Below are 24,958 nucleotides of genomic sequence, written 5' to 3'. Positions count from 1 at the left end.
AAATACAGAGATTGCTAAACGTGCTGGTTCCTGAGAAATAGCAGATAACAAACAGTAAACTGAACTGAATATGCCTGAACTCTTTTGATTTTGTGTTTTATATTCTGTGTTTTTAGCTGTTTGTTTGATTTTGTTTGTTGCATGTTGTGAATGGTTTGATAGGGTTCCACGGTTTTCTTTGTTTTGTGGCTGTGGGGAAGACAAATCTCAGGGTTGTATACTGCATACGTACTTTGATCATGTATGTATGTGTACGCAATTATGATTAAAGTGAATACAAGACATTCTGTGTATACATCAAGAGCAAGGGGATAACGGGGGTGGGTGCAACCATGCAAAGATAAAGGTGGGAATGTGGTTGGAGGCAAAGGATGTGGGCATAGTCCTAAATGTGTCAGTATTCATGAAGGAAAAGGACTTGGAGTCTCATGAGAGCAGTGTGTGGGAGCATGATAATATGCTGGGGTATTTTGAGATAGAGGTGGTGGTGGGTGTCTTGAAGGAACTTAAACTCAATTAGTCCCAATTGCATGAGGTTATAAACTCAGATTTTTGAGAGAAACATAAGATTGCTGGTGCTTTGTGGTTGAGGCAGATATTGATAGAGGCCCTTAAGAGCTCTTAGATAGGCAAATATATACGCAGAGATCTATTGTATCCAGTGCTAATGATGCGTCCTCCTCTACTTTGGTAGGATATGGATCAAGTGCAGACAGAACAGATTAGGTAGGTGTCATGAGATTAATGAATTTGGCCCAGGATGGTGGATTCCTGTTTTGTATTCTATGTTAATACTGAGGGAATCAGAAGGGGGAAATAGCAGAACAGAGAACTCAGGTCGATGATCAATCGCGGTTTTATTAAATGGTCGAGCAGGGCCAGTCTGACTGCTGCTGGTCTTATTTTCCTTGTTTCTTTGAGATGGAAAAGTTGACAGTGGGAATCACCTAAAAATAGTTCCTGTGAAGGGGTGGTGGGGAAGCAAGAAAGGTGTTGCTGGTGCTGGAATCTTCCTGAAAGTGTAAAATTTATTTATTTCGAGATACTGCATGGTAAAAAGCCCTGCCAGTCCTATGAGCCTGAGCTGCCCATTCATACCCACATGAGCAATTAATTTATGAGCTTCTATGTTTTTGCAACATGGAAGGAAAACAGAGCACCCAAAAGTAATCCGTGTTGTCATGAGGCGAACTTGCAAACTCCTTGCAGACAGCAGCAAAATTGAACTCGGTTAGCTGATGCTATAATTATGCTCTGCTAAACACCATGCCTCTGTACCGCTCATCCTTTATGAAGAATGGTTCATTAGTGCAGAGTCTTGCAGTGTGGAAACTAAGGCTAGGGACGGGGGGAGGGGAGCGAGAGCAGAGGCATGGAAATAGTTGAGATCTGTTCAAAGTCACACCAATAATTAATGCATCTTTAGCTCCCCACTCTCACTTTCTGTAGGGAGGTCCATTTGTCCTGCCCCACTAATCTCCCTGCTGGCACTTATTTCTGCAAGCAGAAGTGCCACACCTACCCATTCACCTCCTCCTTCATCTCCATTCAGGGCCCCTCATTCAGGTGAGGTAATACTTCACTTGCAAATCTGTTGGGATCATCTATTGTAGCCAGTGCTCGTGATGCGACCTCCTCTACTTTGGTGAAACCTGACGTAGATGAGGATATTGCTTTGTTGAGCACCTTTGCTCTATCTGCAAATAAACAGGATTTTGCGATAGCCAACCTGTTTAATTCCAATCTCCATTCCCATTCTGACATGTCGGTCCATGCCTCCTCTACTGCCACACAAGTTGGAGCAGTAACACTTAGTATTCCATCTGGATAGCCTCCAACCTGATGGCGTGAACATTGATTTCTCTAACATGATAATTCTTCTCCCTCCCTCCTTCCCTCTTACCTCTTCTCTTTTCTTCACCGGCCTGTTACCTTCCCCAATGCCCCTCCTTCTTCCCTTTTTCCCATGCTTTGCTCTCCTCTGCTATCAGATTCCTTTTACTCCAGCCCTTTATCTTTTCCACCTATCACCTCCCAGCTTCTTACTTCATCCCCCTCTCCCACCCACCTGGTCTAACACCTTATAGCTTGTACTCTTTTCACTCCCCCCCGCCCACCTTATTATTCTGCCTTCTTCCCCTTTTCTTTCCAGTGCTGATGAAGGGCCTCAGCCCGAAACATCGTCCGCTTATTTATTTCTATCGGTGCCGCCTTACCTGCTCAGTTTCTCCAACATCTTGCATGTGTTACTCCAAATAGAACAAAGCCAGATTGTGATACCTATTTAAACTATTATTTCTCTTAAGTTTCTTTGCACTCTGCTATAAGAATGTCAACTGTGGCAGCTTGCTGCTCCATTAACTATATTTCTAACTTTCCTCAACAAGTACAAAAACTGTCCTGAATATGATACAATTGCTTAGATGAACTCTACACAATCCTAACGAGTTATTCATGATCCAATGTTGTTGACGTCATTTGATAGATATTGTTTGTAATTTTGACCAAATAAATATGTGGTTATGATCTCTGTCATTGTTAGAATATCAAGTGTTAACAATGTGCACTCTTCTTTCTTATAGGGTCAGAGCATTATATCCTTTCTAACTACAGAAATCACGCCCATCATGGAATTATTTTCATCCATGAAAACGCATGGAGTCTTAGAAGAAGTTCAAGTGAGTTTCTGAAAGTCAAATGTATGGAATTAAATTAGATTTGAGAAATTGTTCAAATATTTTTCTCACATTGCAGACCGTTGTTAAGTTCTGGGCTAAAATGTATTGATGCTAAAATAATAATGTTCTTGTGCCACTTGTGGGAAATTAATTACACCACTTTTGTCCCTTTAGCATTCTGATAATATAGAGTCCAGAGTCCAGGAAAATGAGAGTAACACACCTGGCCCCTCAAGCCTCTGCCCTGGCATTCAGTTTCATGACTGGTCTGTCCCAGGGCTCAGTTCCTCTGCCAGTTCTACATAGCTCTCAATTACCAGATCTTTCAAAGATTGTTCTACCTCATTTATCGTCAACTGAACATTTTACTTCAGAATCGACAAGTACATAACACATGCTTATTCACAGATGTGAAGAAAGAGAAAAATGCATAATTAAATGTTGCTGTTTCCTCACTTGACTTTCCCCTTCCTTCAACTATGTACTTAAACTCCAACCATTGCTTGCTGTTGAGTTTAAACTCCTTTTATTGTTCATAATTGTCAGAAATATCTGAATGTGTAAAATATTTGCACCTTAGTGAAGTGGGTGGTGTAGGAAAAGATTTAACTCATGTTTTTGAATGCTACAAACACTCAGCAAGACAGACAGCATCAGGAGAGAAAGAAAAATAAGGTCACTATTTCAGGTTGATGACCTTTCTTCACTATACTTGTGAAACATTGAAAAAGTCAGCTTCAAAACAGGCCAAATCAATAACAATTTTGATGCATGTGAATGAGACTATTTTCTTATAAATCCCAAATGTCATGGCAGTAAGAATAGTTCTGTGTGGTTTGAGCTTGCTTTGGCAATAGAATTATAACCCATGCCTGTGATGAGCCAAAAGATGAAAAGATTATTTCCAATATTGAGTTGGAGTGGGGAATTCAGCCTTAAAATATACTTCAAAAAGAAAGATTACAACTTTGTGGTTACAGTTGTGTCTGCAGTGCTATTGTCAGAATTAATACTTTGGCAGTGGTAGCAGTGCATTATTGTGATTGGTCATAGCAATATATTATATGGAGTTAACTATCAATTAGCAATGGCAATTCTCTGACCTCATTGGTGAGCGAAGAAGGGCCAAAAAATTGGTGGAAGGATGGCAAGGAAAATTAAGCTGATTCCAGAATGTAAATCTCAGCAAAAGCAGAAGGACGCAAACAGACAAAATACTTGTATTTCAAGTAACAGTAAAATGAAAGAGAATTCTGAGATGAGAATCCCAAAGTTTACCAATTTAAAAATTGAAAATAGCAATTTCAATATGAACTGAGTTTTTCACCCACTTCAGTCCTTGTATCCAATGAGCCCCCACCCCCTAGGATACAAATAACAAATACTAGAGAGGTGAGAGGGGCTAAGTTTAAAGGACGTGTGAGTTTTTTAACGCAGAGTGTTGAGTGACTGGAACACACTGCCAGGGGAATGGTAGAAGCAAATACAAAACTATGTTCAAGAGGCATTAAGACAGACACAATAACAGGCAGAGAATAGAGTGATACAGACCATGTGCAGAAAGATGAAATTAGATTGCCATCATGGTTGGTGCAGTTATGATTTGCTGAAAGGCCTGTTCCTGTGCATTATTCTTCTTCCTCTTTCTAAAAAATAAGCTCTAATTTATAATGGTGACTTAATAATGACTCATAATCTGCAGTTGTTCGAAGCCCATCACAGCTTCTGTAGTACTTTTAAATGCGGTGTGGGGAATGCTGCAAAAATCTGCTCACAATAGTGAACATGTATGTAAACTCGTTTAGCAGGTAATTATTGGTATTAAAATTGTTGGTTGATATGCCTTTCAAAATCTCGGCATGCTGGTGTAGCAGTTAGCACAATGCTATTACAGCGCCAGCGACTCGAGTTCACTTCCGCTGCTCTCCAAGGAGTTTGTATGTTCTTCCTGTGACCACTTGGGTTTTCTCTAGGTGCTCACATTCCACAGGTTACCAGGTTAATGGGTCACTTGGGTGTAATTGGGTGGCATGGGTGCTTTGGGCCATAAGGGTCTGTTACCGTGCTGTATCTCTAAATATTAAAACAATACTTGATTATGTCACCCTCAACTTCCTTTGTCCCATGGAAAGCAAGACCAGCCTATCCATAACTAAAGTCCTTCGGTCACATGCACTTTCTCCAGTGTAATAACACCCTTCCTATTGTGCAGTGACCAGAACTTTGCACAATTCATGTACCCGGGGGATCTTGGGGTCCAAGTACATAGCACTCTGAAAGTGGCTTCACAATTTGATGGAGTTGTAAAGGAAATATTGAGTTCAAGAGTCAGGAAGTTTTGTTGCAGTTTTATAAAACACTAGTTCGATCGCATCGAGAGTATTGCATTCAGTTCAAGTTGCTCTATTCTAGGAAGGATGTGGATACTCTAGAAAGGGTGCAGAAGAGGTTTACCAGGATGCTGCCTGGACTAAGAGGTATGTTCTGTCAGGAAAGGTAGGATAAACTTAGGTTGTTCTCTGGAGGAACACTGGAAGCTGAGAAGAGATCTGATAGATGTTGTTGAAATTATGTGAGACATAGATGGGGTTGACAGCAGGTATCCTTTTCTGGTGCCTGGAATGGCCTGCCAGGTGCAGTGTTGGAGGCAGATATAATAAAAATGTCTAAGAGGCTCTTGGAGACAGGCACAAGAATATTCAGAATGGTGGAGTTTGAACCATGTGTAAGTAGAGGAGATCGGTTTAAAAATAGGCATCATTAGCAATTCACTCAGCACGACATTGTATGCCAAACGACCTGTGCTTGTGTTGTATTGTTCTATGTTGTAATGCTTCAACTGTGGCCTCATCAGTGTTTTCTAATATTGCAAGATAAAGGCTACGTCCACACTACACCAGATAATTTTGAAAACGAAGCATTTTCTCTTCGTTTTGACCCTCCGTCCACACTGAACTGGCGTTTTCATTCCGCAAAAACGGAAATTTTCAAAAACACTCTCCAGAGTGTGTAAATTTGAAAACGATTGTTTCGCGTTGTAGTGTGTACGGGGTAAACGGAGAGATGTTAAAACGTTGTCATGACAACACCACAACAACAATGCTTTTTTCTGCTTCTGTTTGGTGCTACGCAAGCATTGCTGGACAGCTGTTCTTGGTTCCTGGTTCTTGGTTCTTGATCCTCCAAAATATTCCGTATGGAATTTAAACTGGAGGTGGCTTTCAAGCTGGACCCCTCGGTTTCTCTGTTTGCATCCTCTGTTCTTCTGCCCGTACCCTCCAGTCTCCCAGTCTGCGGTGGTCGTACCCTCGATCTCCTGTACCCCGGGGTCTCCAGGCCGGCACTGTCACTGACTGACCACCGCTGTTCTAACACACAGTCGGTGTGAACGGCGAGAGAGTTAAATTGTAAAGTGAGCTTTTTTGACTAGATCCCCTAAATTGATTTGATTGAGTCTATCTTTAAAAATATTAATGTCAGAAATACTGTGCAGGTCTGGCGGCAGAAGATTCCACTCACTTGTTGATCTTGGGTAGAGGATGGCTTCATGCGTGTGTTGTTTACTTTATTGTCTACGTTAATAGTTTGTTTGGAATTAAACATCTCCACTGCTTTGTTGACTTTGTAGTCGTTTGTAACCCGCAGAAACAGCTCGACTTCATTGTCTGTCTAAACGGAGAAGTCCGGTCTGATTTTTCCAGCGGAGGTTTTCATGTATTCCTCGAAGACATTGTTGAAAACTTCCTTTTGCTGTTCTTGTTGGTACTCTAGTTTTATTCTATGGAAATAGCACAACACCGCCACGGAAATGTAAATATTATACCGTTTCCTCTTCGCTTGTTTTCTGTAGATGTGTCTGCGTATGCCCAGTAGGAGTAGGTTCGCCCAAATATCCATTTTGGTGTGGACAGAGATATTTTGAAAAACGCCTAGTGTGGACTTCTGTCGTTTTTACTCGACACCGGCATTTTCAAAATTATCCAGTGTAGTGTGGACGTAGCCAAAGTCACAACATAAATTACGAATGAATGGCGACAATCATTCCATATTCATTATCACCACCAGAATCAAGTTGTGTTTGAGGTTTCAGAAAACTATGAATTTGGACCCCTGGCTCTCTGTTCTTCAACATTCCTTGGTGCCTTAACAAGTACTGGAAATGTTCTACCCCTGTTTACTTCCTATAGATTAAATTTCAATAATTTCTGTCCAGATTAATGCCACAAAAAGTCCATTTGCACCATTCTTGCTTAAATAAGATATCGAAGTGTATGGATTTATACCATCACGTATTGAGTTCTGCATGGGTGCTATCACTCTTGCCTGAATGCAAGTTTTATGATTCTCAAAGGAAATTTAAATTGAGATCCAGGACATGCAACCTGGAATTACTCTGGATGGAAACAGAACTGAGAGCATAATTTATTGGAGGTGGACATTAAGGTTGGAGAAAGTGATGTCGTGTTGTTGAACAATTTAAACAAATTTTTGGTCTTTGATGCTTTTGTTAATGTATTTGAGAATGATCTATTAACCAATTGCTATAAGGTGGTTTAAGTAGTGTTGTTACAATTCCAGAGACCTGGGTTCGATCTTTTGTCTTTTGTGGAGTTTTCTCCAAGTGCTCCGGTTTCCTCCCATATCCCACAGACATTTTGTTCTGCAGGCTCATTGGTTTTTATAAATTGCCCAATAACCGAGTGGCAGAATCTGGAGCACGATAGTGGGAATGTGGGGAGAAGTAAGTGAAGTTATTGTAGAATTACTATAAATGATCAGCATGGATGTGGTGGGTTGAATGGCCTATTTCGGCCAGAGGTGTGACAATTTCCCTGTTGACCTTATTTCAGTCAGAATGGCACTTATGTCTGCTTCTCCCGTGACACTTTTCACCCTGAGGCTCCAGTTGATCTGAGAGTAGACACCCTGTTGTGCTGCATTTACTCAAAGCTGTACAGCAAAAGGCCCTTCTTTGTTCCCCCTTGTATTTATCATGTGACAACATTCTTGAAGTATGCTTTGTTGTGAAGAGGTTCAGTGTTTGCTTTATTGTGAAGAGCTTAGTTACAGCTGTTAAGCATAAAAGTAAATCACAGACAATTGTAAAAGATACTTCTTTAATTTGCTCCTGTAAGCTTACAAACACAGCATTTTATTACTAATCATTATTTTCTTTTAAGTAAGCTCTGATGCATATTCTACCACGCCAGTTAATGGTAAGCAAATAGTCCAATCACTTTGCAGTGAATGTAGTTTAAAATTACCATTGCACTGTTTGGAGTCTCTTTCACCTCTGAGTAAAGCCTAGCCTTGTATTCCTTTCCACTAAAACATCTTTGCTGTTTCCTTGTTTTTTCATTTTACTTCTAATTAGTTAGTCATGGTTTGCTTTTTTATCCTTCTCCATACTTAACTATTTAAAATCAAGATTGATATTTTTGTTATCTGTACATTAATTACTGTGTGGATGATTAACCTATTAACAGGAATTCATGTTCGCTAACTTTCTTCCAATAGTCATTAATCTACATTATACATTTGCAATCTTGAAATAATAGCTGGAGCAGCTGAAGTGTTACTAATGCCCATATTAAATTATCATTCCATTTAACATGAGAGCACAGGTGCTCAGGTACTTTGCTTCCATGATTCCTTTATTTCACCTGTACAATATGAGATTCCTCTTTGTTCCTTTTAAAATTGCTGCATGAGGGCAAAAAGCGTGTTCCCTCTTTTGAAAAGTTCCAATCATCTATTCTACTTTAATAAGTTGGAGTTTTTTTTCCAAGATATTTCACATTCTTTCTTTTCTATAAGCTTCAGGACAATATTCCTCTCATTAATTTATATTGATTCCTATAGATAACTTAAAACTGTCCTTTCTTTCTTCCCACTTTCCTTCTGTTAACTGTTTAGCATTTTTGGAGTGATGACATTTTTATTGCTGTTAATTTGAAATACTAACATGGATATTTATTTGATTTAGATTAAAGATACTGTTTTGAATGATGATGACATTGGTGACAGTTGCCATGAAGATTTCCTGCATAAGTAAGTATGTATCTTGACTGGATAACATTTAAACTGCTGTTGTTGGTCTCCTGCTGAAGTTAGTTGGTTTCAGCAAGCGTGTAAAGAGCAGTGTTTATCTGTTTGTTGGGTCATTAATTTTGAGTCTTCTAATTTCCTGAAGTGTTTGTTTAAGAAGACTAACTCCTAACCTGTTTTTCACACTGTATTAGCAGATAACTGGCAAACTTACTTCAGCAAAATTAATCTAAGCTAAATTTTTCACCCATGCTATTTATCTCATTCATTCAATGGTTTTTTTTTTGGCATTTGTTAGATTCAAATTAGCAAGAGGTTTAATGGACTGGTTGGGCCCAATTGTCTTTTTCCATGCAATCAATCCTTAAGTGTTAACGATACTCCTTTCATTACTTATATAAAAAATTATTTCCTTCTTTGCCACGACTGCTAAATTAATTCTGCATGATTTTGTCCTTTTTTCTAAACTAATTCATTTGTTTTTATACAGCATCTAGATTGGGGAAAAAAAATCATTGTTTTACACCTGCTCATCACCTCCATCTGGTTCCCCTTCTCCTTCTCTTTCTCTCATGGTCTACTATCCTCTCCAATTAGATTACTCCTTCAGCCCTTTACCTGTTCCACCTATCCCCTCCCAGCTTCATTTACATTCTTTGATTCTGGAGAGATTTCTCTCATTTTTCATTTTTGTCTTTTGCTAAATTATGAATTTCCAATATCAATGTCTATTTCTTTTAAACCTCTCAGCTAATAAACCTTTCATCTACTACCATCTTAATAGCAATCGTGGACCACATTTCCTTTTTGTTTTGTCTGATGGGGGTTTCAGTTATCTGTAAACTAATATTTATTCTTTGAAGGTTAGCTATTTTCAATTTTCTGCTGTACCTTTTATAAGTGGTTTCTCAGTCTCCCATTGTCAACTTCTGCCTCATGTCTTTCTATTTTATTCAGATGATCCCTGATTTAAGATTGAATATGATCACTTTAAATTTTTAAATATAAAATTTTGTGATCTGATGATCACTGCTTCTGAAAGTTCTTTGAACACCTGATCATCATTTAACCCTTTCACATTACACAAAATAGATCTGTTCTCTTGTTGGTTTCCCAGCATACTAATCTAGAAAATAATTTTACACTCCATTTGTTCATGCTTCTCATTTGGTTTGCTTCCAGCCATGTGTTGATTGGTACCATTTGGTATTTATTTGTTAATGTCCCCCAAGGCTTTCCTTCACCTCTCTCTCCTCACCCCTCGTATTCTCCTTTTCCCTTTTCATTCAGTGCTTCTCATATTTCATTGGTATGGTTATGCTTTCAGATTTCTGCTTTAAAAGCTTCTGTTCCTCTTAGTTGAATTATCTTCACCTCTGTAGTGCGAGTAATTTTCTGCTTTTGATAATATTAATTGGGTAGATGCTGCTTTTTAAATAGTTTTTCTTTGCAATGTACCTTAATACCCCTTGGGGTGGTGGTAAGTTACTCCCTTAAACCATTGGCATCCTTCATGTGAAGCTACTCACAATGGGCAAGGAGTTAAGGATTTGGACCCTGCAATGGAGAAAGAACAGTTATTTATTTCTGAGTTAGGATAGTGTGCATGTGACTTTGTTCCTACGTGCTTGTTGCCCTTGCCTGTGTAGGGGAGGTCACATCTGGAGGTGCTGTTGGATTAATCTGGGTCAATGGTTGCAGTGCATTTTGTAGTTGCTGCACGCTCTACTGTGTGCTGGTGGTGGGTGGAATAAATGGTTTATACGCCAATGGGTTGCTTTGTTCTGGGTGATGTCAAATGTCGTAAATGTTTTTGGAGCTGAATTCATCTGGCATAAAGAGAGTATTGCATCCTACTACTGATTTTTACCTTGGAACGTCAGGAGTTGAACCATTTGCCACGGGATATCCAGACTCTGCTGTGCTCTTGTATTGAGTTTCTGGCCACAGTGACATGAGATGCTGATGGTGGTAATCTGTGATGGCCATATTATTAATGTCAATGAAGGTAGTCGAATGTGTTATAATTGGTCTTTGTCTGTCACTTTTGTGGCTTGCACAATATTATCTGTTTATCAGTACGTACTTGAATGTTGTCTAGGCTTTGCTGCTTGTAAGCATGGAACGTTTCATGTACTGAGGAGCTGCATAGGAAATTAAACACTGTGTATTCTTCAGCAAATGTTCCCATTTGTAACGGAAGGAAATCGCTGATGAAGCAGCAGAACAAAATTCCCCCAGAGATTCTTGCAGAGATGTCCTTGGGTTGGGATGAATGTCCTCCAACAACTATCTTCCTATGGGTGAGATAGGACTAACTATTGGTGTTTTTTCCTCTGATGCACATTAACTTCAGTTTTATCTGGGTTCCTGGATGCTACACTGTCAACAGCTTCCTTGAAACCAATGCATGGACCATGGTATGATGTTTAAAATTCAGTCTTTAGATAATGTTTGGACTAAGATTGTGATAAAGTATAGATTTGGGATGAATTGATTGGGTGGTAATTAACTAGGCTGCATTTATCAGTTTTTTTTATGGGCAAGAGATACTTGGGCAATTTATCACATTGTTGGATAGATGTCAGTCGTGTAACTGTAAAAGCACAGCTATAAGTCTTGAGCAAAAAAATTCAGTATACTGTTGAGATGTTGTCTTGCTGTCTAGCCTTTGCTGTAACTATTTCTTGATATAATGTGGAATGAAACAAGTTGGCATTAGCCAGACCTGATGAAGGGTTGAGGACCTCAAACAGTAATTTTCTCTTTCCACAAACACTGCCTGACCTGCTGAATATTTCTAGCATTTTCTATTGGCCCACAGGCTTCAGGGACAGTGGGAATCACAAGAGGAAGTTGAAATGAATCACTTATTTGGCACTAGTTACAAATAATTTAACCTATCTACAGCAAATTGAGGAGTGGAACACTCCGGAAGCAGTCTCCTCTCACTAAGTGCTTAATCTTCCTCCACTCTTCTTGACTAGATGTTGGGTACTGCAGAGGATTGATTTAATGTATTGTCTGTGAGATTGCTTTGCTCTGTCAATTCTATGGTGTTTCTGCGGTCAGTATGTATATAGTCCTCGTTGCATCTTTAATCAGTTGGCATTATATTTTTAGGTATGCCTAGTGTTGCTCTGCATATGTCCTTCTACACTCCTTATTGAACAAGGTTGATCCCTAAGGTATTATCAATGGTTAAATGAGGGATAAGTTGGGTATGTGTGTAACGTGAAAAGAGTCTCGGATCCAGTGAGTGAAACAGAAGGCACAGATTGCGAGTGAGCATGTTAAATATTTATTATAAACAAACAGAGAAACACTGAATAGTGCATCTAGTTACACAAGTGCTCATCTAAGCTACCCTGAGATACACAAAACTACAACACTAAGCATTCAATAAACCTTTTAACTCAACAGGTACTCAATTAAATCTCCCTAAATTATAAAACTGCAAAACTAAGCATGCTATGAATAAGTACTTACCTAAGTAAATGCAGGGGGCCTGTCTGTGTCTGCAGTGCTCTTTCCCAAAAGTCCTTCAGCACTGGTCGCGACCAGTCTGAAGTGGGCCCTGGCGACAAAGAGAGTGAATCTGTTTCTCATGCTATTGTCATACCTCTGAGGCACCCAAACCAGAATCAGGTGCCCTGGCGAGTAAGGGAACCAGTGGGAAAAAGTTGCTGCTTCCTTTGAACAGGCCAATGAATGACCGACCGGGCAGAATCAGCTTTCGGCTGACAGATAAGCCAACCCCTCACATGACATCCCACCCCTCAGAAGACACAACACCTTGACAATTCGTTCCTCAGGCTAGTAGAACTTTCACGGGCACCCCATTAAACTGGCATATAAGGAGAAAACCAAGTTTCAGTCGTATATAGAACATAACGGTCCCTCATTTCCCTTCAATACAGCAATCTTGTCCCCAGGTCCCTATTTTGTTCTGTGACTGCACATTTGCTAACAAGGTGCTGGGTAGAGGGAGGCCTCATCCCTCTGCATTTCAGCCTGGCTTGGAGACCCCTTCCTGCCTCACTTGCTGCCCTGGCATCGAACCTGCGTCTGTTTAAAGGTGCCATACTTGCCTGGTCTGACAAGTCCTCCAGACAATTGTGAAATATGTAGATCATTAAGTTGATATAAAAGTACATTGCTTGGAGGGAGTTTGCATGCTGCAGTCTGTAGTGAGAGTAATTCAAAATAGGTATATTTAAAAGTATTGTACAAAGCCCTCAGAATGTCACCGTGGTTCACTGGCACCATCTTTAATTATTAATTAAGGTTTCCTTGTACACATTTGACCTGATTTCATGAGAATTAATTAAAATGGTTCACAAAAGCAGACTGCTTCATCCCCCTCCACCATCCTTGCTAAGCATAGTGCATATCTGTACTAATCCTAATTGCCTGCATCAGGCCCTTTACACCTTTCCCATCTAAGTCCTCTTTAGCGTGTGATTGTTTCTGCCCCCCACCTCCTCAGGCAGCCTGTTCTACGTATTCACCATCTTCTGTATGGACAAATTTGCCCATATTTCTCTTTTAAATTTTTCCCCTCTCACTGGAAGTCTAAAATATTTTTGACTCCCTGTCTTGGGGAAAGATTCTTACTGTTCATATCTCTCATAATTTTGCAGATCTCTATTAGCCCAGCCTCTTACATTCCCAGAAAGAATAAACTCAGCTTATCCAATCTCTCCTTATAACCAATCCTCCATTCCAGGCAATGTCCTGGTGAATGTCTTCTCCTACCAAATTCTTCCTGTCATGTGCTGCCAGACCTGTATACGTTACTCCAAGTGCTGTTAAACCATGATTTCTCAACTCTTTAAATGCGTTGGCCTATGAAGGCAAGCATGCCCTGCCCTCTGCTCTTTTCGGTACACTATCTACCTGTATCACCTCTTTCAGAGAGCTGTGGACTTGCACCAGAAGGTCTCTCTATACGTCAGAGCTTCCAAGATTCCTGTCGTTTACTTGTGCATATGACCTACAGGACTTTAACCTCCAAAGTGCATTACCAAACGCCTGTCTGAATGAGTCTATTTGTCACTGAAGTACTCAATTTAACAGCTGGCCTATGTCCTACTGTATCCTGAGACAATCTCCTTTGCTAAGACTGGGTTTGATGTTGACAAACCAGCCTTCTATGTGGATCCTTGTCAAATGCATTTCTAAAGTCTGCCTTCATCAGTCTTATAGAACCATAGAAATGTACAGTACAGAAATAGGTCTTTATTGTCCACCTTGTCCATTCCAATGGTAATGTCTAGATCTAGGCAATCAAATTTGTTCGTTTTAGGCCTGTATTCCTCTACTCCTTTGTTATCTCCTTGGGGAGAAAGAACAAATTATTGAGTCATACAAAGCCATGTTGACTGACCTTAAACTCTGTCTACCTTTCTAAATGCGCATAAATCCTATCTCTTTCAATTTTCTCCCAGGATCGACAGAAGGCTCACTGGAGTTATCTATCTTATCCCCGCTGTCCTGAAATAAAGGAACAACGTTATTTATTCTTCAGTCTTCTAGTACTTCACCTGGGGCTAATGTTAATGCAAACATTTCTGTCAGGGCCGCAGCAGTCTCCTTCCTCATTTCCCATAGCATTCTGGGATAGATCATGCCCAGGCTTTGGTGCTTATCCATCTTTATGCATTCCAAGACATCTAACATCTCCACCTTTTTAATAATGACATGCTCCAGACAATTAACGTTTCTGTATTTGAATTTATTATCCTCCACTGTTTACTGCTTAGTGAATACAGATGAGGTTTTCATTTAGGATCTTCTTGCTGGCTCCACACATCAACTACCCCATTGATCCCTGTGTACATACATCTACTGATGCTTCTGGACACATTTTCAGTGTTGTTCCTGGAATCATCGGGTGTCTCGGGTCTTTCAACATCATACAACCTCCTTCAGGTGACCCAGCCAGGGCTGATCAGACCCCAGCTTGTGTCCAGATGGCTAGCTACTTATGACTCCATGGCTCTCCCTCTAAGATGATCAAGTTTTTCTCAAGCTCTCCTCTTATGACTTAGGACTTAATCTTGTCCATGATATTTCATGGCCTCTTTTTTTTTCTCTCCCTCTTTTCCTATTTTTCCCCTAATTAAGTACTCTTTTCCTGTTTTTCCCCTAATTAAACTTTCGATGAAGTATGTCATCCAAGGGTGCCCAATCTCCCATTTTTGCCTTTCATACTTCCCTGAACCCTTGCTAACAGTTTTTTTTAAATGGTTCTCACTTGTCAGGTGTTGATTTATCTGCATGCATCTGCTTCCAATCTACTTTTGCTAAAGTCATTTGTTACACTACTGAAATTGGCCTTCCCTAACTTAGGACCTCAGCTTGCTGTGAGGTAATCCCTCTAGATTTATTCTTGAAGTTAAATGGCTATTATCGTCAATCAAGTATCATGAACATACACCTATGCAGACATAATCTTTAAGTATTTTGTAATTAGTAATTTTTGTAAACAAAACCAATGGTTTAACAAATGTTACCCACTTTTTCAATAGTAAATATTATTGTGGTGTCCAAGAACACAACAATACAGCCATGGAATCTCTCAAGCCTAGGATTTAAGGTGCCATAGAAAATGGTGCTTTCTGGAAGTCCAGGCTGTGATTTAAACAAAAAAAGAAATATTGTGTTTTGGATTGTTTGTATGGACTACATAAGTAATAAATTATATGTGGTAAAATAGTTGTTGAAGTTTTGTATTTTTGCAGAAATATTTACAGTTAAGTTGGGCAGAGTTCTCAAGTACAAATTTTTCCATTTAAATTGTTAAACGTTGCACTGATTTTCATATCAGACTAAGTATTCATCTCATGTATTCCCTTCTAGTAACAAAAAATTGTAATTTACAGAGCGATTAGTTCCCATCTGCAGACATGTGGATGTTCTGTGGTTGTCGGAAGCAATCCAGAAAAAGTAAACAAGGTATTTCTATCAATACAAAATGGTGGTTCATAGTATCTGATTACAATGAAAGTGATTTTTCTTCATAGCCTGTAAATAGCTATTTTATTTTTCCTCAGTCTGTTAATTTTCTATGCATAAAGATTCTTCTATTCTGGGTATCATTTAACAGAGATGTATATTTTAGATTAACGTTACTATAGGTGCAAGTTGCTTTTACCATTTCTGACTTAATTAGTTTTCTGACAAATGAAAACCAATAGAATGATTATTCTCTGTATTTTATGCTGTAGTTATCATCATTCACATTATTTTAACTATTTAGAGCTTTATTGTGTTTGATTCACAGGAAAATGTCAAAGGTGAGATGGTAAAAGAATATTTTAATATTAATATAAATGTAATTCTATTAATCAATATTATATAATTAAAATATAACTGGTTCAATAGATAACATTTAGTTCAAGTACATTTTTTTAATGTTTCTTGTGAGAGATGTATTGTACAGTTTATTAATAATTTGGCTAGCATTCTTCAGAATGGGACTTTATTGGCAACAAAATAGAGATAGCCATGGCATCACAGAGCAGGAATTAAAAGAGAGTTTGCAGATTTGTATTATGATAAATGTCTGAGTGCATTGAAACCTATCCTAATTCAAAATTATTAATGGAAACCAATTCACTTATTCACTGTGAACTGAAGTAGACACAAGCCAAAATGGCCTCCTTCCGTGTCCTAAGGAAATATGGCAAACTACAAAATGTTAATGGCAGGGGAGTTTATGTCGTAGATTATTTAACTTATGTCTAATATTTTACAAGTAAGAAAAAATGAGGTTCTACTTTTATTTCCTCTGTTATATTGTACACAGTTCAAGACAATTAAGTAGACATCACAACACACAAAGGGAGTTGGAAGAACTCAACAGGACTGGAAAGAAAGAGGGGAGACAGCCAGTATAGAAAGGTGGGAGGGAGGGGTGGAACAAGAGCTGGTGGTTGATAAGTGGTTCTAGTTGAGTGGAAATGATGTAAGACGCTGGGAGATGATAGATGGAAGTGACAGAGCTGAAGAAGATAGAATTTGATAGAGGGCAGTGGAGCATGGAACAAAGGGAAGGAGGTGGGAAGGGGAACCAGTGGGAGGAACGTCTGGTGATGGAAAGATAGGGCGATGGAGGCCTGTGCGTTCAGAAGGGGTTGAACAGAGGGGAGTGGTTACTGAAAATTGGAGAATTTAATGTTTGTACTATCAGGTTGGAGATGACCAAGGCAGAATATGAGCTGCTGTTCCTCTAATCTGCATCTAGCTGTGAGCCGGTAGTGGAGGCACCCTGAACAGATGTGCTGGTGTGGAAATGGGAAAAGGAATTAAAATGGCTGGCCAACCGGGAGATTCTGGGAGATACAGTGGATGGACCAGAGCTTCATGATGGAATGTTTCCCCTGGTGTAGAGGAGGACATACTGGGAGCACTAGAAGCAATAAATAACATCGATGGATTCGTATCTGAAGATCCATCTCACCTGGAAGAACTGTTTACAGCTCTGGATGATGGTGCTGGAGGAGCTGTAGGAGCAGGTGTAAAACTTAATGCAGTTGCTGGGATAATTCGAATGTTCTGTTCTTAGCAGTGGCCTTACCTTTGCTCCCCTGAATCCACACCTCAAGTTCTGCGATCACCATCATGCCCCTCTTACCTTCTACCCATTCTGGATCTTCTCAACTCAGTCGATGGGACATCAATCCCTCACCTCACAAAATGCTGGAGGAACTCAGCAGTTCAGGCAATGACTATGGAAATGAATCTACAGTTGACATTTCAGGCTGAGGTCCTTCATTGGGACTGGAAAGGAAGGGAGAAGAGCCAGAATAAGAAGGTGAGGGGAGGGGAAGGACAACAAGTTTGAAGGTGACAGGTGAAGCCAGGTGGTGGAAAAGGGGAGGATGAAGTAAGAAATTGGGAAGTGATAATCGGAAAAGGCAAATGGCTGGAGAAGAAGGAACATAAGAGATGGGAGAAAGGAAAGGGGGAGAGGCGGGTGAGGAAGAAGAGGTAAGAGGCCAGAGGGGAGGAAGAGGGAAGAGAGAGCAAAAAAATTACTGGAAGGAGAAATTGATGTTCACACCATCTAGATGGATCAGAGGTGTTGATCCTCCAACTTGAGAGTGGCCTCGTTGTGGCAGAATAGGAGGCCATGGACTGACTTGTTGGAATGAGAATGAGAATATGAATTTAAACGGTTGGTCATTGCAAATTCTGCATTTTGCAGATGGATTGGAGGTGCTTGACAAAGCAGTACCCCAATTTATGTTGGGCCTCACTAACATAGAAGAGGCCACATCTGGAGCACCGGAATACAGTAGACTACTCTAACAGATTCGTAGTGAAGTATTGCCACACCTGGAAGGACTGTGTAATGAGCTCTTCAAGCCCACGTGGGGAGTGGAGAGTGTTGGGATCCGAGGTTTTCCGAGCACCGGAATTTGTTAATTGTTGTCTTAACAAGAGTTGTTAATCCCTGGTGCTTTCTGTGTAATCTTGATAAGGTTATTTTGACTAGCACAGCTTTTCCATGCTGTCTGATTATTTAAGTGGACTCCTGGTTAGCGCTTATTGCTGGGTCCTAGTTTTGAGAATGTTATGTCGCGTGGTGTTGCTCTGCTGAGCCACCAATGTTTTGTTGTACAGCTGCCACAAAACAACAAATTTCACGACACATGCCAGTCATATTAATTCTGATTCTGACTTCCTTGCCTCGTGGCAGGCTCATCCCTCCCCACGAAACCTGTTCCAGGCATTTATCTATCAACCCCATTAAGTGTTACACCTGCCCCGCTAAGTACTTCCTTGCCATCATTCAGGGATCTGAACAGTCCTTCACATTTGGATTCTGTAATATCATTTAGAGCATCCTTTGCTCTCAGGGCGACTTCCTTTGACATCAGTCAGACCTGGTGCAGATTTGGGGAGCAGTTCATCAAGAAGCGCCGGTTTGCCCACCAGAACCTCCCAGTTAGCCAGCCATTTTAATGCCACTTCCCATTCCCACACTGATTTAGCTGTTCAAAATGGCCTCTATTACTGGATTGTAGCTAGATGCAGATTGGAGGAGTAGTATCTCATGTTTTGCCTTTGTCATCTCTAATCTGATGTCATAAACGTTGAATTCTCTAACTCTTAGCCATCATTTCCCTTTGCCCCTTACTCACCAGCCCAGTTTTTTTTTGTTCTGAACCCACTGGCTCACATTATTCTTTCTCCTTCCCCTGTCCCACCCTCTCCATCATCACTCACACATTCCTCCTGCTAGTTCCCTCCTCATCTCTTTCCCATTAGTTCATGTTTAACGTTCCTCTCCCATTAGATTCCATCTTTTTCAGCCATTGTCACTTCTATCTCTCACCTCCCAGGTTCTGCCATCATTCCCACTCTCTTCCCTCCCCCCATCTGCCTCTGACCCCCCCCCACCTGGATTCACCTATCACCTGCCAGCTCTTGCTCCACCCTTCCCTCCCTTTTTTATACTGGCTATTTCTTTCTCTCCATTCCTGATGATGAGGTTCAACTCGAAGCTTCCACTGTCCTTTCCCTCCATAGGTGTTGCCTGACCCACTAAGTTCTTCCAGCTTTGTGTGTTGCTCCAGTTTTCCTGCACCTGCCGTCCCTTATGTCCACAGAAAATGTTACGTTTTGTACAGTAGGAAGACTACAGAACAATACATTTGCATGTAAATTGCAAGATAAACCATTATTACAGTGTACAAGTTCTAAGATTGTGGGGTGGATTTTGATCTCAATTGGTCGGCTCACTTATAAACGTATGGGAAATCACAAACTTCATATGCACAAAGTAGAACTTAATGCAATTAGAGATCATCTTTGAGGCATCTTCCACAAGACAGTGAGGCAAACTGTGAAGTCAGAATAGATAAATTTGGGCGTGGAAAATGAACAAAACTGGAAAGGAATATGTGTTTGAAAGAGAAACGGAACAAAACAAAGTTAAAAGTTCCTTTACCACAATCTTTAAACTTAAAATCTGAATGAAGGGTTCTTCGGTCTGGATTGGCAATAAGGATGAAAATCTTTAATATGTTCGAAATATATGGTGATGATCTAGGTAGGAAAATGGACAGTGGAATTTAATTCATCAAAATGTGAGGGAATCCCTTTAAGGAGATGCAACAAGTCAATAAATGATATGGAAAATTGAAGGCACCTTGGAATATATGTGCACAGTTCATTAAAGATAGCAGGACTGGATAAAAGGATGAGTAAAAAGATGTAGTCTAATATCTATAGACTAATTGCCCAGTTGCCAATTAGCCTCTAATTGCTGTACCTTCATTGGCTGACAGGCTAACTCCGTATTCTTCAAATCAAGTTTAATTATCATTCAGAGCATACAGGGATACAGTCAAACAAGACAGTGCTGCTCTGGGACCCAAGTGCATAACATACATTCAAAGTAGTGACAGGAAAAAGACGCACACACATCGTTCAGCAAGAGAACACAAGTATAGTCCAAGTCCCTGAGCGACATGCAGATTAATGGTACAGCTCCTGGCAATCCAGCCTGTCCTTCCGCCTGTTGAACACTGGAGGGCAGCACTGACAGGAGAGGCCAGTTCCCAACCAAGCACAGACGCCATGCTATACTGCCTCCGGTGTCGTCTCACCTGGACTACAGCAGCAGGCAGGCCTGCTTGAGGCCTTGTCATCGCTACAACTGAGGCCATGCTGCTGCCTCGTCACCTGTCTCGCCACCAAACAAGGGAAACAGGCCTGCGGCATCTCACATTATCAATGACCAACAGCGCCTTGTGATCGCAAGAAATACGTGCAAGACAGTCACACATGGATGCACTGCACACTGCTTCTTATGCACCAATATGATGTCTTTGAGTAGCAGGCAGCAGCATGGTCTGCACCCAGGTAGCTCCTCTGAACCTCCTCTGATCCATCTGCCGGCTCCACCGTCTCTGGCCCGTCCATTGGCTTCTCCTTGCACAAAGACAAGAAAATCTGCAAATGCTGAAAATCCAATTAACATACGCAAAGTGCTGGAGGAACTCAGGCCAGGCAAAGTCTAAGAAAAGGAATAAACTATCCTCATCTTGGGCCAAGATCTTTCTTCAGGACTGGAGAAAAAGATGAGAAATTAGAGCAAGAAGCTGGGGGGAAAAGGAGGAAGAAGTACAAGATGAGAGGTGAAACGGGGTAGAGGGGAGGGTTGAAGTAAGTAGCTGGGAAGTTGACAGCTGAAAGAGAAGGGGAAACCGGATTGAGGGCAGAAGACTATGGAAGAAAGGCAAGGGGAAGGAGCACCAGAGGGAGGTGATGGGCAGGTAAGGAGATAGGCTGAGAGAAGGAAATGGGAATGGTGAAAGGGGTGGCAGTTAGGTGGGGGCAGATGGCGGAAGTTACAGAGAATTATGAGCTGGACGCAAAAGCTACTGGGGTGGTAGGTGAGGACAAGAGGAACCCTATTCCTAAACCTATCCTCCCTACCAGGGATAGGATTCCTCTTGTCGTCTCTTATCACCCTCGTAGCTTCTGCGTCCAGCACATAATTCCCTGTAATTTCTGTCATCTCCAATGGGATTGCACCGCCTTCTCTTCTCTCCCCGCCCCCCCACCACCACTTTCTGCTTTCAGCAGGGATCACTTCCTATGTGACTCCTTTGTCCATTTATCCCTTCCCACTGACTCCCTCCAGGTACTTATCCTTGCAGTCAGAACAAGTGCTACACCTGCCCCTACACCACCTCCCTCACTACCATTCAGGGTCCCAAAGAGCCCTTCCAGGTGAGGCAATACTTCACCTGTGAGTCTGTTGGGGTCATTTACCATATCCAGTGCTACTGGTGTGGACTGCTGTATATCGGTGGGATCCAATGTGGATTGGGAGACCGCTTCGCCAAGTACCAATGTCCGTCTGCCAGAAAAAAACAGGATCTCCCAGTGGCCACCCATTTTACTTCTACTTCCCTCCCCCATTCCGACACTGCTGCAATGAAGCTACACTCAGGTTGAAGGAGCAACACCTTAAAAGTCCATCTGGATAGCCTACAGTCTACAATCTGATGGCATGAACTTCGATTTCTCAAGCTTCCTGTAATTGCACCCGCCCCACCATTCCCATTCCTATTTCCCTTTCTCACTTAATCCCCTTACCTGCCCATCACCTCCCTCTGGTGCTCTTCCCCCTTCACTTCCTTCCATGGTCTTCTACTCTCTCCTCACAGATTCCCCCTTCTCCAGCCCTTTCACCCTTTCACCTATCAACTTCCCAGCTCTTTACTTCACCCCTCCTTCTTTCCTGGTTTCACCTATCACCTTGTAATTCTTCGTACCCTCCCCCCAATTTCTTACTCTAACTTCTCATCTTTTTTTTTCAGTCCTGGTGAAGGGTCTCGGCCTGAAAAGTCGGCTGTTTACTCTTTTCCATAATGCTGCCTGGCCTGCTGAGTTTCTCCGGCATTTTGTGTGTGTTTAAAAAAATATATAGGATCATTTTTCAGCCAGGGTGTGGAATATAGGAGCATGGAATTTATGTTAGAACTGTCTGCGGAATGAGTCACATGGCCGTCTTCATATGGTAAATTTTCTGTGATTTTTAAAATTGCAAAAGTTCATTTTGTAGACAGAGGTGATTTGGCGATGGTTAAGACTTTAAAAAAGTTCTAAAGTTTTCTGGCTAGCTTATCTGTGTAACGTTTGCATGTTCACTCAGTGACTGTGTGGGTTTCCTTCAGGTACTGTGTTTTGCCATTTCATCCCAAAGTTGCACAGGTTGCCACTTTAAATTGCCCCTGGTGTGTAGAACATTGGTGGGAGGAGGTGCGGTGGATTGATGGGAATGTAGGGAAACTGAAAAAAAGATTAATTGTAAAAGGGGTGGTTGATTGTCAGTGTGAATTATATGTTCCATGTGGTTTGTTTTTGCTCTGTTTCTCTGGCATTTGTGATAAACTGCCTCGTGAAAGCTGTTTGGCAGAATATTTAGAAAGAATATCAATATAATGGGGCAAAGACACCATGCCTTTTCGAAAGGGCTATCATATTTGACCAATTTATTGACATTCTTTAACAATGTAACTTGAATAAAGGGGAGCCAGTGTATGTATTATAATTCAATTCGAGAAAACATTGAATAAGCTGCTGTGTCAAATGCTATTGCAAGAAATAAAAGCTCTTTGTGTGGGAGGTAATGTTTGGCATGATTGGGATATTAGTTACACCATGAGCTATAAAAGCAGAACTAGGCCATTTCGTCCATCGTGTCTGCTGCACTGATCCAAGGCTGATCCAATTTTGGCTAACAGGGAACAGGTTAGGCATGGATTGGTATTTTACTGCTTAGCAAAATGCATCAAGTGCTGAATTGCACTGATTTATGCTGGGCCTCAGCATTATCATTTATATAAATGATTTGGATGATGGTACTGAAGGTTTGGTTGCTGAATTTGTTGATAACACTAAGACGGAAAGTAAGCTGCGAAAGTGGATGTGAGGCTACATCTAGATTAAGGAAGTGACCAAAGTAATGTGAAAATACAACATAACATGGGAAATCGTGAAAGTAGCTCCTGAAAAAAGATCACATTGATACTGAGAAATTGCAAAGATCTAAGATGCAGAAAAAACTGAGTATCCTAATATGTGATTCACAAAAAGTAAGAGGCTGGTACAGCCAGTAATTGGAAAGCTAATTGAATATTTAAATTGTTTATTGTTGGGGAATTTAAATACAAACATAGGTTTTGTTTGGAGTAATTGTGAGACCAGTCTGGTGTAGCTGTGAATTGTCTTTCTGTATTTAGGGAAGGATGTTAATATGTTGGAAGAGTTATTAGACCAGCTGGATGGGTAGATTTTTTTTATGAGGAAAGGTTGAACAGTCTAGGGTTGTATCCACTGGAGGAATTCAGTGGCGTAGGCAGCATCCGTGAAGGAGCATTTCAACGGTCAACCTGTCAGGTTGAAATCCTTCATGTAGGTCCATGATGCAACTTGAGTTCCTTAGGCTATTTGTTTGCTGCTTCATTTTGCAGTTTTTGTAGAGTCTTGTGTCCATTGTATCTACTGGAGTTGAGTAGAATTAAAAGATTGTAACACATGGAGTTCCTGAGATGCCTTAACAGGGTGACATAAAGAGGATGGTTCCACTTGTGGGAGATTCCAGATTATTGTTCAAAAGTAAGAAATTGCCCTCTTAACAACAGGGGAGGCAAAGTTTATTTCAGGGGATTGTGTGCCTTTGGAACCCACCACAAAATACAGGAGAAGACCAGCCTTAAAATAATTTTGAGCCATATGCAGATTATTGATCAAAAAGGTAATATTAAGTTCTGGACAGGTGGATCTGGAATGGAGTGGAAACAAATCAACAGAGCAGGCTGGATGGGCTGAGTGGCCTACTCCTGTTAATTCATTTATTAACATATAAGCTTATAAATATCTCTGTACATTGACAGATGGTTCGCACGCTGTGCCTTTTCTTGACTCCAAATGAACGAAAGTGCTCTCGACTTGCTAATGCCAGTGGTTCTTTCAAATATAATTCCGGACTGTTTGTTCAGGGCCTTTTGAAGGTACTTATAAAATGTGCTTCTTTTCCTCAATTTTATGGAATTCTCTTTCCAAATGCATTTTCTTATCTATTCTGTTTTAATTATCATGTTCTGACCTATAATACAGGCAGGTCATTTCTGCATATTGGTTGATTGGTACATTGCATTTCTTTTAGTTTTAGGAACTGCTCCAGAAATCAGGGAATTGATCTTTGTTAATTTAATGAGTGGGTTTTACACCATATTTCAATGTGTTAATGCATTTTGGTTTGCAAGGTTTTTAATCACCAAAGAAAATTTGTTACACTGTTTTTCCTAACCAGTGTCTCATAGTATAAGTACAGCATATACATAATGTTACAGTGTTAATAGTAACAAAAACTGAGTCAGATTATCTGTTCTTTGCTAATTAAACTTTAAATAATCTGGGTTAAACTCATCTTTGCATGCATTTTCGTTTTCTACTCTGTCGATTGACTTTAGTGAAGTACTAGATGCATTCTGGAGCTTCTTTTTCACAGTGCTAAAGAGCAGATTGGGTTGGAGATTCAAGAAATGGAGATTTTGCTTTTCTGCAAATGAAAGTAGCTCCCTTGACGAATCAGGATATTTCATATATAATGATCAAGATGCCCTGCAGTCTAGAGTGTGCTAAATTGTCTTTAACATTTCTCAGAATAGAACAGTATCAGGTCAATCATGACCAAATAT

General features: G+C 40.6%; 1 protein-coding gene across 2 annotated transcripts in view; it reads left to right on the top strand.

The window, feature by feature from the left end:
* The window catches only part of c9orf72 (C9orf72-SMCR8 complex subunit), a 61,451-nt gene that overhangs the window by 9,122 nt on the left and 27,371 nt on the right, over positions 1 to 24,958 (top strand). The window contains exons 3-6 of one of the 2 annotated variants that reach the window (XM_072258226.1): positions 2,583 to 2,678; positions 8,665 to 8,729; positions 15,614 to 15,686; positions 24,152 to 24,268. In XM_072258226.1, the coding sequence (XP_072114327.1) occupies positions 2,583 to 2,678; positions 8,665 to 8,729; positions 15,614 to 15,686; positions 24,152 to 24,268 (351 nt within the window). Of the gene's footprint in view, positions 1 to 2,582; positions 2,679 to 8,664; positions 8,734 to 15,613; positions 15,688 to 24,151; positions 24,269 to 24,958 lie in introns of those variants that run through there. The other variant, XM_072258227.1, reaches the window with a different exon arrangement.

This window comes from Mobula birostris, chromosome 5 (assembly GCF_030028105.1).
Source record: "Mobula birostris isolate sMobBir1 chromosome 5, sMobBir1.hap1, whole genome shotgun sequence".
In the NCBI taxonomy this organism is placed as follows: Eukaryota; Metazoa; Chordata; class Chondrichthyes; order Myliobatiformes; family Myliobatidae; genus Mobula; species Mobula birostris.
This window is presented reverse-complemented; position numbering and strand designations above follow the sequence as displayed.